General features: G+C 33.8%; 2 protein-coding genes across 6 annotated transcripts in view; one reads left to right on the top strand and one right to left on the bottom strand.

Annotated features, from left to right (window-relative positions):
* LOC112905860 overlaps positions 1-8,241 on the top strand; it is an 11,059-nt gene extending 2,818 nt beyond the window's left edge. The window contains exons 3-5 of the mRNA XM_025979110.1: positions 538-720; positions 780-882; positions 8,008-8,241. Coding sequence (XP_025834895.1) covers positions 538-720; positions 780-882; positions 8,008-8,166 — 445 coding nt within the window. The 3' untranslated portion in view covers positions 8,167-8,241. The remainder of the gene's footprint in view (positions 1-537; positions 721-779; positions 883-8,007) is intronic.
* The window catches only part of LOC108740021 (mitogen-activated protein kinase-binding protein 1), a 482,920-nt gene that overhangs the window by 387,406 nt on the left and 78,613 nt on the right, over positions 1-16,901 (bottom strand). The window lies entirely within an intron of this gene.

Raw genomic sequence — 16,901 nt, 5'->3', positions numbered from 1 at the left:
TATATATATATATAAAACTGTAAATTAAAATGACAAAAATTAGGTTTTGGGGTTACGTAAAAGCCCGCGCGTATACAACCAAACACCGCCTCGGACTGTGAAGCATTAATACACGTTTTGATGTTATGGTTTCTAGCGACAGTAGCGCCAAGTCACTGCGGCGATTAGTTTCGCCAAAACATAACTATCTTATATTCGGCATCCTTACCCTACATATATAGATAAGATCATTTATAAATTTTAATAAACAAAACGACACCCTCTGGTTAAAAGTTGTTAATAAACTATATACCTCTCATGTTCATTAGGGTGCTTCAACAAAATTTTTAATTTTTTTTTGTTCATACCTTCTTAATAGATACATTTGATGTAACAAAAATTCTCACCACAAAAATGTATTTCTTAATACAGGGGAATTGTTTATAATAATTTTTTATTTACCTCATTTATTATACGTTTTAAAAAACTTATGATACAGTAGGTACAGGGAGTAAATTATCATTAAAAGCTAGACCTTATAATATTTTTTTATTCAAGCATTTCTGTCACCCTTAAGTCTGGATCTATAGGCAACTTCTCCAGATTTGAATTAACGCAAAACGATGTAGTGGACGGTGTCATCAATGCTACTTTATACTACCCTTCAATTGATTATAGTGTTGACCGGCTCTCTGTGTCCAGTAAGAAATTGGGTATTAATTATGTTGTTCCATTCTTACGGTAAGTCTAAATATGCATACAGCATAAAGTAATCTAAAATGCGGTGTGAATTCCTTTAGCGGTTCTTTCCTTGGAATATTCGAAAAAGTCACCCACCTTTTCAGCCACAACCCTCTCAAAATGGAAACTTTCCTCCTTTCCGTAGAAGTCAGCGATTTGGTCGTAAGTAATTAATTAATTTTTAATTGTTAACACCATAATAGTTTATGCTCTATTATACCATACAAGAAACAATGATAATAAATAGAATAAAACAACAGGTATATTAGCAACTAGGCTTGTGCAAGAATGAAAACTACTGTTAGTTTTTTAGGATGCGCCGTAGCATAATTCCAACTTCAATCATATTTATCTGCGGAAGCTCATTTCTCCACCGATCATCGAGCGACAACTAGACAAAAGTGTACAGTACCATTTGCAAAATTATTTAAACTGCCTCGTTAAAATTTAAGAATATGCTTTATTTAAAAGCATATTTAGCCAAAAATAATNTATATGAGCTCTCAAAGCATATAAAAATTATACGGCTTAAATGTGAAGTTGGGTGCAAAAGAATACAATTAAATCCTCTGTCGGGAAAAAACGAAATGACTTTCCGAACAACCCTATAGAAGTAGCTAACGTAAATTCCATCCGGGTCATTTTTATTGTTCTTTGTAAATTTAATTCGGAAAAACTGCCGTTTGATTCCGGGTCCGTCTGCCTTGGTCCAAGTTTTTCTGTGGTTTCCTTACATTACTTAAGCAAATTCTGGAGCAGTAATATTCCACAGATAATCTTTCATTCTGTTCTGTCTTCATTTCGTCCGTCTCAACTTTCTCACCCGAACCACACCACCCACCCATCCCAAGATTCCTGACAGGAAGCTGAAGAGGGCCTTCCGGCGTAAGGAAGAAAGACTGCCCGCCCACCAATATTAGTGGCTGGTGGGAATGAAATACCCAAAAGTTTTTAGAGTTCAGAAGTGCTTTATTGTATGGCCAATGTTTACCTGGATGGATTGCCGAATGTATGATTTTTAAGTATATATATATACAAGAAATTTATACTTATAACTGAGGAGGTAGCTTTTTCTCCAGATTTGATGATAACAGTTTAATTTTTTGATACGAGGGCGGTTCAATAAGTACCCGTGTTAGAAATGAAGACCTTTTTTTTTAAATTTGTTTTTTTATTTTTCAACATAGTCCCCTTTTAGAAAGATACACTTCTCCCAACGACCCTGCCATTTTTTTTACCCCTCCATAAAAATAAGATTTGTAGAACTCTCCAAAATCCCTCCTGTCTCGGCGATGACTTCCTCGTTTGAGTTAATTTCTTTCTCGCTAGTCATTTCTTCATGCTAGGGAACAAGATGAAGTCGTAGGGAGTCAAATCGAGTGAGTACGGGGTGTGCGGCAGCAAATTCATAACGTAATTCATGCAGTTTGGCGGCAATAACTACTGATGAATGTGCCGGTACATTACCGTGTTGAAAACGCACCTTCTTTTTCGTCAAATGCGTCCGTGTCTCCTTTAATCTAAGCGGTCCAATAACTCACTGTAGTATTGTCCAGTGATAGTTCTTCTTTTTCCTAAAAAATCCGTAAAATGATTTCCTCGGTAACAACGTTTGCCAGGCTTCCTGGTCGCTCCTATTAAAAACGGATCTTTGACCACGTTTAAATTCGTTGAAGCAATATCTAACTGTGGTCGTAGATGGCGAGATGTCTCCACAAACAGTATCCAACTTTGTTTTCATCTTCTCCCATTTTTTTCCATCCAAAAACAAAAAACGAGTTACCGAACGATACTGCACTTTTTCCATCTTAGCGAAAACAAGGAAACACGTTTCAGTCAAATGGCTGCCAAATCCAAACTAACTTATCAATCAGTCTGAAATTCGTTTTGGCGTGGTTTGATAGATGGCAGCACACGATGACAACACCAATTTCCCTCAAGAACGTCGCCTGTCTTCAAACACGGGTACTTACTGAATCGCCCTCGTATAATAGAGATTTAAAATATAGGGTTCGCAAGATTTCCAAACCATCACATTACATTTACTGCCCCCTTTAAATGCAAGTATTAATCGGTTGAAATTTACACAGAAATTTTACACGGGACGGAATTTATGTTTTCTACGGTACCATTATATATACATTCTTGCCACCCAATATCTCACAAATGGGCCTATATCCACTGCAGTTTCCATGAACCATTTTTTCATTTTTTAAATTATTGCAAGTGATTTTTAAACTTGGCATTAATTTTTTGTTATAAATAAACAAATAAAATATTTTCGCGGCGATGCTTCCAATGGAAATTTGGAAGAAAGCATCTAATTCCTCTTACTTTTTTACGAATTTAAAAAAAAGTCAATTGGAGCTTTAGGGTAGAGGTAATGTTTTCTTTTTTATATTACCGTGACGTTTATTAAAGGTATAAATTTCTTTTCTTTCATTTCACCCCCCTATTTCCGCTCCGAACAATAACATCTATGCTTTCTACCAACGCAACGTCTGGAATAGGAATGGTCTTCTTTTTTCAACTTTCCTTGAGATTCTTTCGCCCTATACCTTTTCCATTATCCCCAATGTTTTCTTCTCCATGTTTTTTGTATCTATGCATTCCACTACTTTTTTGCAACATAAATCCTAATTAATTCAGCTCTGTAGCTTCTTCGATTATTTTTCCTTAGCACGTAAAAATTGAAATTGTAAACCAGACTCATAATTAAGGTGACCATATTTTTTTATTTTAAATCAGGGACGGGAACTTGTAGCGGGGGGGGGGGGGTTACTTAAATTAAATAACTTAAATATGATTTTTTTAATATTTTTTTTTAATGAAAATTATACATAACAAATACTATTTAAGGATATAATAAAAATCAGTATTACTGAGTACAAAACTTTTTATATTTTTCTGAACTACGGATCTTTTTCAGTAGGTCTTTTTTACTTTGAAGCATTGAAGCATAAATATTGAAAATAAGAACCTTTTCAAAAATTCGGGACAATCCGGGACAAATATTGCTTCTAGAAAAATCCCGGACGCAAGGTGGATTCTTTCCAAGTACAATACTTTTTATATTTTTCTGAACTATGGATCTTTTTCAGTAGGTCTTTTTTACTTTGAAGCATTGTATAAAATTCTGTACAATTTTCTTCATAATTAACTTTAGTAAGTAATATCGCTTTTAGAGTGTCTATTTCAAGTCGAGTCTTGTCACTTGTTCAAAGGCTATTCATTAAAGAAAAGATTCTTTCACTAGAAGCATTTGTGCCAGGCAGGCAGAAAAAGAACTGCTAATTTTTGTAAAATTCTAGTTAAAACAAATATTGAAAATAAAAACCTGAATCCGGGTCAAATATTGCTTCTAGAAAAATCCCGGACGCAAGGTGGAAATCCGGGACTGTCCCGGCCAATCCGGGACGTATGGTCACCTTAGATATAACCCTCTATAATTTTTTGCATTTTTTTTATTTTATGTCATCATTAATAAATAAATAACCACCTTTTTTTTCTCCTTTTCCACAGCTTAACTACTAAAACAATCTGCAAAAGACCCTTCTACTTGTCTTTCTACACGCTATTTGAGATAATGTTCTTGAACTTCAAAAATCCTATGGTGTATAATGAAGGTAAGAATTGCATATGTACCAGTTAAGTTTTTTACTTCTTGCTGATTAGTGATTGTTTTATAAATGTATTTACAGGATGGTCCAGTAAGATTGTAGTAAGGCATTGTTTTATTAATTACTAATAGTGGTCAATGTTAATATGCAACATCAACTTGAAATCACTTTTCGATTTTGAACCACTACAAATTTCCTCAATTTAATGAGGTACCTTAGTTGGTCAGAGCATTGGTGCGTAAAGCCAAAGGCCCTGGGTTCGATTCCCGGCGGGGGGCAACAACAACAACAAAAATATTTTCCTGATGAATTTGAGGAAATTTGTAGTGGTTCAAAATCGAAAAGTGATTTCAAGTTGATGTTGCATACATATGTATTTTATTAGTCGATTTAAATTTTCTGACCTGTTTTAAAAGTGTTTCGTCTGTTTAAATTTCGAGATTCCTCCTTGCTTGTTTTCTCCTCCAAGAATTTAATGTTCTTTATTAACTTGGTTTATGTGAAATCCGTCTTTATAGATCAACCGCCCAAAATTGTAATCATAAATTCAAATCTACACACATCTTTCAGTAGTCAGGTAGGGTTGAAATAGGTTTTTTCCTCATTTTACCTTTAAGTATGTTTATTTAATGAAGCTCACAAGATCGAGAGTTGAAAGCTTTCCCGAAAAGCTCTATTCAGTAAAGTAAACAATGTAATAATCTTGCCAGTAACAATACTGCCTTAGCATACCCAATTTGTATTCATCCACGAAGTATTCTTTGATATTTTCTCTTATCTCATACTATAAACAGATTTAGAATGAAAACAAATCTCTGTTACGTAGTAAACGCCTTATTTCTCTCAAATGAATTTTCTCAAATTATTATTGTCAGTTTTCGAAAAGTAAATCTCTATAGATATAAAGGATCTTATCCTAAATGATTGATTCACTGACTGTCTGATGATCATCACAAGATTAAAACTACTGAATGAAATTTTGACACCATATTTTGACTATTACAAACAACGGATTCTACGAAAAACTCAACTCAGGGTGTCATTCGAAATATAATGAATGAATGAATCAATGATGATACGAATGGCTCGATTTTCATCAAAATCGTGGTTCTTAAGTTATACATAAGATATTTGTGTGTGATCGCGTCGTAGTTACCTAGTAATAAAGTTGTACATCGCATTTAAACAGGAACATTTTCGCTTACAAATTGCTCAGTATTAATTAGCAGTTAGTGAGTTAAACAGACGGTCTACTTGTACCTATACGACTATTCAGCGTCGAGCTTAATTAAAACTTATTTCCTTCAAGACAATTGTATCGAATTTCTCAACTCAAGATTAATTAACGGTTCTGTTTCTTCCTACCATAATTACCTTTTGAAGTTGAACTCACCGCTTACATATTTATCTCTGCTCTTATTTACCTCTGTTTTGATTATAATCTTCCTTTCTACGTTTAGTAAAACAATTAAATCAAAAATCGAATAATGTATCTCCTTATACCCCGTCATCAGGTTAACTATAAACTAGTTCAGGTCAAGTTCCCATGCATTCTGCAATATTGTGGCAAATAGAGGAATTGTGTAAAGGAAAATATTGCAACATTAAACTGATTCCATTTTTTATATTGAAGGACAAAATAAGTTCGGTTGTATGTAGCCAATAATTACTCTTGACTTGATACATTCATGTACTTGTTATTTTGTCTTAAGATACCTCAAGACCCTTTTACCTCTTATTTTAATTAGTTGAACCCGTATGTTTCCCACTGACGTGGTCAATAAATCTACATTATTTTCAATTTCAAGGATCGAATAATCGATTAATCTTGAATAATATAATACTTAATACAGATTGATGACAACAACTGTTATTTTTGGGTATACATACGGTTTAAACTGTTGGTCAGTAATTTATCAAAATTACGTGATGTGGACCAATATGTTGGTTTTATTGGGCCTCATCAGCACGTTATAGACAGTCTCGATAAATCACCGACTAAACCGACGATGCTCCATATACCTAAGCATGTTTACATAACATCGAATTACGCCAGTATATCGCCATCTATTGATATTTGGTAGAACTGCAGTATCACAAATGTTAGACAAGGACCCTACTACCTGTTTGTCCATTTGAATTGACAACGGGGATCATATGGGTACCTACGTGAATGGCTCGTAAACCAAATCAATAAGAAGATTATTATTGGTTTTTGATGACGATTATGATAGGATTTGGTGTTCACTGTGGAGATGTTTATGTAGCTAATGTGTACATCATGTACCAGCTATATGAGCAGAATAATCAGCTCTTTAACGTCGCTTTTGATACAAAATCAATACTTCTATAGCCGTTCAAGTTTTGCTTTTAGTTTAGGTCCTGGATTTCCCTTTCAACCCTCGGTAATCCGCTTTAATACACCTTTCGTTTATTAGAGAGCAGTAAAGGATCATTCATCTAAAAGGAGGCTTATCTGTTATTCATTTTATCTTTAACCGTTTACGAAGAGATACATCAAAGTCTGTAATATTGACTGGATACCGTCGAACACTTACGATAATTTGGGTTTTTTTCGAGGAAAAAGAATGTGGAACGAGGTATGAGAAGACTGTTGTTATATTTTTCCAATTCCGTAAACACTGCTGCTAAAATTAGAGACTAAACAAAAAATTTCGCTTTTTTAATTTACAAGAAAATGAGAACAGAATGACAACAAACAAGTTACTTCGTCTGGAATAGAATTCGTTATAAATTATTTTGGGAAGTTGGGAAGTATAAAACAAAAAAGCTGTTTACACATAGAAGGTTACAGAAACCTCGGAAATTAATTGGGAAACTCAGCAGGGTAATGTAAAGAATGTGTATTGTAACAAACATGATTAAATTTAAATGTTCCGGGAATAATCGGTTGGAGCACGGCCATGTACGGGTGCGATACATGGACAGTGGGCGCGGCGGAAAAGAAAAGGTTACGAACGTTCGAAATGTGGTGTTACAGGCGAATGATGAGGATACCGTGGATAGGGAAGGTTGGAAATGAAGAGGTATTAGAAAGAATACGAGAACAGAGGACTCTACGGAAGTCAATAAGAAATAGGCGAGATACGTTCTCAGGCATGAAGGTCTATTCAAAGGCTATTCGCAAATAGTTAAGAATATGGGTTGTTCTAGTTTTAGTTCCAACCATTCTTGAACTGAAAACCTTGATGATGAATAATTGGTTAAGCAAACTTCGACTTCGACGGCCGATTGTCGACGAATCCGATCAAACTGCGGTGGGGCGGTTGGTAAGGTGATTGAAGCTGACTGATCCAGATCAGACTGCATGCAGTACGTCTATTGGAACGACGTTGAACCAAATTAGGTTTTTCGTTCAGTGAGTGAAGTCGACTGCGTCGCTNTATACATTTTTGTTTTAAGAAATTGCTAAACATTTTCGTCTAGTACTGTACAGTTCTAGCCGATCTCCTAAGACCGCCCATCGAGAGCTCTGCTCGTTCAAGCTTGTTCCAACTATTTCTGTCTTGCTCACGCCTAGTGTGTATTCTTTCTATCTTCGCTCAGATTTCTTCAAGGTCACAATTCAAACAAATTGAAATGGGCTGTACCTCGATATCGTTATGACAATTTTCCACAGGTATTAATTAATTAATTAATATTCCAGGTACAGGGCTCAGCTAAAGTAAATGGCTCCGTTCTAAATCTCAAGGTTGGTAAGGAAGGGGTTAAACCATTTAATAACTTGGTAGCAAAATATGCAGAAGCAGGAAGCAAACTCCTTATGGATATCTTCAATGACTATTTGATCATCAATAGACTTTAAAAACTATACATGTGATATACTATGTAACTCTCCGAATACTGATTTTAATCAAATAAAATATGTTTTGTGTTATAATTCTTTTCGTTATTAAACTTATACATACTGCTGCGACTTTCCTTTAGGGCACGACAATCTCTATTTTAAAATTTTACTAACACTTTTGGTTTTCTAAGTTGAAAGTACAGCAGAACTTGGTTATAAGTGAAGTTAGGGATCGGCGATATTTTGACTTAGTAACCGAAAATCGTTCTTAACGTTGTTCATTGAAAAAAATGTTTTTCTAAAAATAAGAAATGATAATTACTGTTGACAATAATACAGTAAAACGCAATTCATAAGCCTTTCAAGTCTTGGAGAGAGAGTTGGGAATAAACAATGAAGATAAACACTTCACTTTCCCCAGAAATTTGGGCTCTTTTGAGATAAAGTTTTGTCAAAATTTACCAAAAACATTTTGAATATCATCGCAAAAAAACAAATGAACTGAGAAGTTGAATTAACTTGACTATATCCAAAAAATCGTTAAAGGAGAAAAATTAATCCTTTAACGATTTTTTGGAAAGCGCCTTAGTTATAAGTTGATAAACATTATTCGGTGCAGATCTATTATCTAATCAAAACGTTACATGTAAAAATGCCATTATCGGTACAACAAAAGCAAATGGTAATTGTCGAACCCAAATAACGGTTATCTTTACATCTTTATGATAGGACCGAAGTTGTTTTAGTCGCAGTATAGCACAAAAATGTACAGATGTACGTTAAAGGATCCCAAAAAAGAACATTACCTACTTAGTGAAAATATCTGTCTAAAATTTACACGATTGTCTGTGATTCTGCGAATTACATCAACTGCTTTTCGTAAAGGGGGAAAATCCTGACCAATCTGTAGTTGTAGAAATCCCCCTATCCTTCCCGATGCTCCGCCTACGTCCAACACATTTTCTGAGTCCCCAGAAGTGAAAGGCTCGTTTATATTTGAATTCTCCTCGTACAATATGCTAACGGAGTGCAACGTAATTATTGGGAAGTTTATGCAATCGATAATTGCACCTACCAGCTGCGTCGAGTCGCTAGGGTAGTTAGTCGAGATGTAATTGATCGAGAGTAAAGACGTTTCGCTTACATATTTAGCTAAGAATTACTTCGTTTTCTGTTGTATCATTTTATTTTGTTTTAATTCTCCTAAAAACTTTCTATTTAATTAACATCTGAATTTGTATAAAATAAATACGTACAATTGTCGGGGTTCGCTCCCGTTATTTGGAAGGTAAAATAAGTGATACTAAAAACATTAGCGCTATTCGATGCTGCATTGAATGTGAATTAATAGACGAACTGAAAAGAAGAAAAATTAAAGACGCGCTTGTTACTAGATTAGAAGCTGTTTCACTATTAGGAGATATCTACTAGATTTGAAGAGAAGGGAAGTGACGCAAGAAGTGAAAACTAGCTATTGATGTACTGACCGTGTGGAAGGCAAAAGTTCAAGTTTGGAAAACAAACGGTACGAAGTTAGAGAATATGTACTAAATAGTGGAGATGTCAAGGAATAGATGCAATCCTTTCCTGATGATGGTAGCAAAAACGTTCGTATTTGGTTAAGTGAATTTGACTACTTCGCAACGATTTGTGCGAGGAGCGATATTCTAAACATGATTTGCGCAAAAAGGTTATTGTGTGGATGTGTAAAATTCTCCATAAATTATTAACGATATGATCGCTCGTGGAAAAAAATTCCAAGTATTTTTATAACGATGTCTAGCGACTTTCGAACTTGACTATTGTCTGAAGATTTTTCTTCACGACGTTCCGTCGACACGAGTGGTTGACATCGTTAGGAGCTATGTTTAGACGATTGGTTAAGCACAGACCAGCGAAACATGCTCCAATCGAGATCCGAGCAGTTCAGGTATAAATAAACGCTCCGAATCGTCTTTCGCTATTCTGCGCGGAATTAATTGTCAGAAAAGAACTCCTGAAGATGTCAACCACTAGGCGACGAAATGTGGAGAAGAAAACTCTCCAGAGGACGTTTAATAATCCCAAAATTCAGCAGTACATTAGACCACGGCCACGAAAGCCCCCAATCAATTTATTTAATGTAACAGCATATAGTTTTGATGTGCATGAAGAAGGAAGAACGAAAAAAGTGAGGTAATGAAACATCCATAAATAATCATACAGAATGCGAGATATTCGTGCACAAACACATGTTGAAATTGCGTCGTTGATTCAATATGTCATTAATAGAATTTTTGACGAAGAAGCATACATATCGCGACCATTGACTGGCCTTTACGTAATGAAAATACTTTACATTTTTGTGAGAAGGAAGGTGATACATTTAAAGAATTTAAGTGGAAACTGAAACAGAACTTCACACAGATGCGTCAATTCAACGATATGGCGCAATTTTATTTCAACGTGATTATGGAACGATTTATTATGCCAGTTGTACAATTTTTACATCTGAGCAAAAATTACTACAGCTTAGTTAAGAGAATTTAGCTATCGTGAAGGCTTTTAAAAAGTTCCGAAAGTATTTGATTGGAATCAAGTTTAGACTTGTTACCGATTGTCAAGCATTTACTATAACGTTAAAGAAAAAGGACGCTTGCGCATATGTTGCACGATGGGCACTCTTTCTACAAGATTTCCATAATGTTGTAGAGCATCAGTCGGTAAAACGCATACGACATGTTCATAGTCTCAACAGTCATCCATTGCCAGATATAATACTTATAGATGCTGAAGAAAACGGAATAATGTCACTACTTAAGAAATCCCAGAAGAAAGATAAAGAGTAGTTACAAGAGAATAATGGATCAGAATAGAGCATGCATCATAATATACAGAGAAGTAGATGGAGAAAAAATAACAGTGGTGCCAACAAGTTTACAATTGAACATTATTTGATTTGTAAATGAAAATGGTCACTTGGACATTTCTCCAACAGAGAAGCTACTAAAAGAAGACTATTAATTCGTGGACATGAAGCCAAAAATGGAGAAGGTGATCAAGAAGTTCCTTAATTAACTAGTCGGGATAGATTTAAAATAAACTACGGTTCATTTTCTTGGTGTGAGATAATTATGAGAAACAAGTAGGAATTCGATATATATACGAGAAAGTTCCTTAATTTTGATCAGGTTTTAAATTAGACCATCGTATTTGTTGCTAGAATTACACGTGCCATGTTTTTGTGTTGGCTGATGTATTCTTTCTCTGGGCTGTAACCTTTGTGTTTTTGTTGGTTCTCATGTAAGTATATATTTTATACAAGGTATTCTCTATTGTTTTACCACAAGATTGGTAAAGAAGTGACTGTCAAAACACAGATATCCATAATTAGTTAGATTGAAGAGATGAAAATAGAGAAGTTGAAGAACGAGACCTTTTCCAAAGAGAGTTAGAACTTCGAGAAAATGTATTATCCAACGATTCTCCAGAAACTATAGTGAAACAACTGTTGATACGCGGAGTACCACTATGAACAACCTAAGTATAAGGGCTTTTGATGACCTTAATAATTTTGATGGCACTGAAGATACATTTTGGAAGTGGCAGTAGTAGCAGCAGCAGCAGCCTGAACTTCTTCGAACAAGCTATCATTTCAGTGATAATTCTACACGAGTGTTAATAAGTTCTAAATTGGAAGACCCTGCTGCGAATTCGTTTCATTCAAGATCGGACAATCTAACACTGAAGGCGAATGATCCTCTCAGTTACATGGGGTGCATGTTTGATTATCGACAGTCAAAGATTCGCTTCGAAAAGAATCTGAAACCCGAACATGCAAACATACGGAATATTTTATTCATTATTACCGTGATAAAGTTATTTTGGCAAATCGAGTAGGTACCTATTAGTGATGATGATCTAGTGGACTATGTATAATCGACGGGGTGAATGATTTACAATTGTAAAATTAAGGTCGTGTTATTTGGTGCAAAAGAAAAGGAACAATAATTGGAAGCATTCCGGAAAGTAACACTGACTCCTAGACGACTGCTTGGCTACAAAAAGGAAGAAACGACCATGCCGAAATTATCAGACAGAATCCAGAATCCTGCGCAGAAACGTAGTCAGATACTGCAATTATGAGGAGTATGATCATCTTTTAACCGAATGTACAAATTACCCAACCAAAACATCAGAGGGACTCATTTTTTCAATGTAATTCGACATCTTATTGATTGCCGGACTACCCTACGCTGGAAAACAGCACAATCTCCAACGTATACGAATGAAACTTTAAAAATCAATAAAGAATTACATGTAGATAGTGTTAATAAAAAAAATTAATTTATATGATAATGATTACCTAGAAATTTATAAAAAACAGTTCCAAATATTACTTTAAAACAAGATCAACCGATTAGTTTTTGTGCTCGACGTATATCTTGCTCTGATAAAGGTAAACTTGAAATTTTATTAAATTACTTGGTAAGTTAAAAAAGTAATCGACCTAGCAACTCTCAGTACGCAAACCCGATTGTTTTAACACGTAAGAAACATAGTGAAATCTGGCTTTGTCATAATCGCGAATTGAATAAGATCGCAATTAAAGAAAATTTTCCTTTTCCATTAATTGAATAAAATACAGACCCATAATTGGTAATTCGTAATTATTACGTAGAAAAAATATGTCATCGCTTTAGATTTACGCGATGAATTTATTCATACAAAAATTGCAGTCTTGCTTCAAAAATTCAAGTTTTATTATAATACATTTTGGATTTTTGAGTTTGATCAACAAAATTTTTCCTCCCTCAATTCGCGAGATTGATTAACAAAATTTTTCTTCCTTAATTCGCGGAAAACTAATTTTTATACTTCGATTTATTTATAGTTTCATTCACAATACAAGAACATTTAAAAACTGTAATCGTAAGTAAAGTATTTAGATTGGCCGGACAACATCAATTACAGTATAGATAAGATAACTGTTCATTTGATCAACAAAAATTGATTACCGTAGATACCTCAAGAATGAAGATGGTATTCGTACCAGTAATGCAAAAATTCAACAACACGAAATATAATTAAGATAAATGCATTCCAAAGAACACTTTTGATCAGACAGGATTGCGACGAAGAAATTGTTCGAATTCGAGACAGCAAGTCAGCGAAGATAAATTTTTCGAAATTCGCGATGGTTTAATGCATTGAAAAGACAATAAACGCGGGTTGTTTTTTTACTTACCTACCTAAATCCATGGAAGCTAACGTAATTTGCAAAAAAAGTTGAAACATTAAAAAATAAGGTAGCTTTATTTAATTAATATAACAAANGTCTTTTTTACTTTGAAGCATTGTATAAAATTCTGTACAATTTACTTCATAATTACCTAACTTTTGTAAGTAATATCGCTTTTAGTGTGTCTATTTCAAAAATTCGGGACAATCCGGGACAAAAAAACTGAATCCGGGACAAATATTGCTTCTAGAAAAATCCGGGACTCAAGGTGGAAATCCGGGACTGTCCCGGCCAATCCGGGACGTATGGTCACCTTATTCATAATTAGCTGCTAACTAGGCACTGACGATGTAGAACGTTGACCAATAATAACCAGCGAGTTCGAATTTTCGATCTATACCGTCAACCGCTATAATATCTAGTTAGATTTTACAGGCGTGAAACTTGCTGCGAGTATTTCGTAAATTGACCGTGAAAGTCAAAAATACGCCTCGACCCGGGAAACCCAAAAACCAGTTTGCATGCTAACTTCAAATCAGATAAGTCTGGAAAACTATTATAAATCGGTTAGGAAAATTCTAGATATCTGGAACCAGGCTCATAATTAGCCGCTAATTAACCGCTGACGATGAACAAGGAGGTTCGATTTTTTTTTAAATGACCTTTTCTCGATCTAGAAGGCCCGACAATCGCTATAATATCGAGTGAAATTATAGTTGGCATTCTAAATCGAACATAAAAATTGCCATGACGGAGGAAAATTAGCCGCAAAATCAAGAAATTAGTCGGGACTCAGAAAACCTGAATCCAATCCAGACTATTTAGGTATCCAATGGTTTACATTTCTGTCAGTTAATTTTGCTATACCAACTTCAAAGAGATTTTTGCAAAGTTCAAATGCGTTTCCAAGGATAAAGCCGACACGAGCGACAAATGAAAATTTGATAATGATAAAGAAATCGGAAAAATAAACAGAATAGTTACAACATAATTTCTATAAGCGTCGCACTAAATGTGTATGTCTCAGAATCTATTGATTGGAAAGGAACAATTCTTTTTTTATTGAAAATGTTATTCTGATAACTTTTTATTAATGTTTTTTTTATATTTTTTTTACAGCATTATATAATGTCAGAGTAGTCAATTTGCCGCCTTCCATTTTAAATTCCAAATTAAATTTTACTTCAATCAATTTATCATTACATTCTATGAAATAAACACTTATTATACTGAATTATTAAATAATCGTAGCCATAAAAGAGGCATTGTTTCGGAATGATTTGTAACTGTATAAAAATTCATAAAAACTTCTGAAATGTTTGTTTTATTTATAACAAGAAATTGCAAAATTAAATGTTAACTGACACATCTTGAAAATCAATTGAGGAAAAATTATGAAACTCAGGTACTAAGGGTTTTTGGGTATGTTGTTTATGAGTTTGATGTCAAATTTGCAAAATTCAAAATGGCCGATCAAAACGTACAAAAAGCGCGAAAAAAAAAATATAATTTCGGTTCGAATTTGGTAATTGTTAATATACGTTCGGATTCATCTCGAATTTTTCAATGATTCTTTTTCAAAAATCAGATTCGTAAATAAATTGACACTGTTGTTTCTAAACTCAAGCACGCCACAGTAGTCACCATGTATAAATGTGTAATATTTAATAATATTATTAGTTATGATAAACACAATTCTTTATTTGAAATCTTCGCAATTGTCCAAAAATTGCGTTTTGTCCATCTTTAATTGTTATTATGTTCGAAAAATAAAAACAAAAAGACATATTCTTCATGATTAGTATCTTAGCTAACACTCTATGCATTCAAATGAAAATATTTATTTTCAAGTTATTACACATTTAATACTGTTAAATTTTCGTTTTTTTTTGCTGTTGATGTAATTACTGTGCTATGCCCATATCAGGAAAATGATTGTTGTCGCAACAAGGTGTTGAAATTCAAGTGAAAGAGATAACGACACGGAGAAATTTATAAAAAGTAACTTACAAGAAATGTATTTTGTATTCACTTGCTCATGTAATTCCTTTTGAGTTACACTTTCCATCAACAAGCATTTTGCTTTACCCTGATGGGAGGTAGTTAATAATCATATTCATCATATTTAATAGTAGTCGCCATTCTTATCTAACAGAATACTATCGTTGATATAGGAACCTAGCATAAGTTCAAATTGCCAAAGGAAAGGCTTTAACAAATCATGTGACAATAATTTTTTCTTTACTTTATCGTCGTGTTATATCTATCGCCTAATATCGTGAAGTACCTCAACTTTTTATGTTGCTTTTATCAGTTTTCAAGAACAATTCTCCGAGTATAAAAGAGAATTGCTTGTGGTACAGAATCACGACAGCCTAGAACGCGTTCGAGTTTTAGTGTCGTGAAAGAAAATCTATAAAACCGTCATCATGAAAGTCGCCATTTTTATGGGATTCTTGGTTTGTCTGAACTTGGCTACTACCGGTGAGTATCAACCTGATACGTTATTTGCGGATTGTTTCAAAATATGGTATTCGATATAGCAACTGACGCATATTATTTCTCTTTTTTTTTACAGATGCGGCTGACATGAGCGAAAGGCTTCTGCATTTCAAAGGGGTAGTCGGAAGCGTCGATCCCTTCAAATTATCGGACGTTTCTCTAGTTTTTTCTGATGAGTAAGTAATCAATTTATTTTATTGACATAGACAAAAAATATTTTTATTCATATCCAGCAAAAATCTTTACTACATTAATTCAACACTATTGAATTGTTCGTCAATTCTATTTGTGAATAATTACTTAAAAATGGCCTATGGGGGTTTTATATTTCATTAAATTTATTATTCTTCTTAAAAGACTGGCCACGTAAAAAAAAATGTTGTCGAAGTATAGAATATTATAAGATGCCGAATATGAGATACAATTTTTATTTTTGGACGTAAAACATAAATTATTGCACTAATCAATATGAAAATTGCAATAATCGATAGGGTGTTTAATGAAGTTTATTTATGAGAGAGCGTTTAGTTTTAACTATAATACACTTTTTATTAAATCAAAAAATGTTAAAAAGTACAGAAATTACGTCTCAGGCAAATGGTCTCCTATTATGAAATACTGAGGGTTGCTAGTATGAGTAGTATCTCATATTAGGTTCTTTAGGGTGTGAGTATAGATTTAGAGAAATATGAAAGAAATCCATGTAAATTAAACTTTTTATAGGCTATATTCTATAATTAACCGCATCATACTTCTAAATTAATAGGTCTAACTGCGACTTAAAATATGTATGTAATAAACATAGATATAATTTATATTAGACTCATCATCATCACAGTGATTTTTAAATGGCACTTATTAAACAGTATCAAAAAGAAAACCATTTTTTCCTTTTGATAGACGCCACCTAGAAAAAATAATTTTTCGAATGGTCATGTTTTTATATATCCTAATATAAAATATCTCATATTAGGAGCCCCCGCGTGTATTATATTAGGAAAACATCTACATTCAACAAAAAGTTCGTCCG

The sequence above is a fragment of the Agrilus planipennis genome, unplaced genomic scaffold (genome assembly GCF_000699045.2).
Source record: "Agrilus planipennis isolate EAB-ADULT unplaced genomic scaffold, Apla_2.0 scaffold26, whole genome shotgun sequence".
Lineage (NCBI taxonomy): Eukaryota > Metazoa > Arthropoda > Insecta > Coleoptera > Buprestidae > Agrilus > Agrilus planipennis.
The sequence above is the reverse complement of the archived record's forward strand: the minus strand, read 5'-3'. Positions and strand labels throughout refer to the sequence as shown.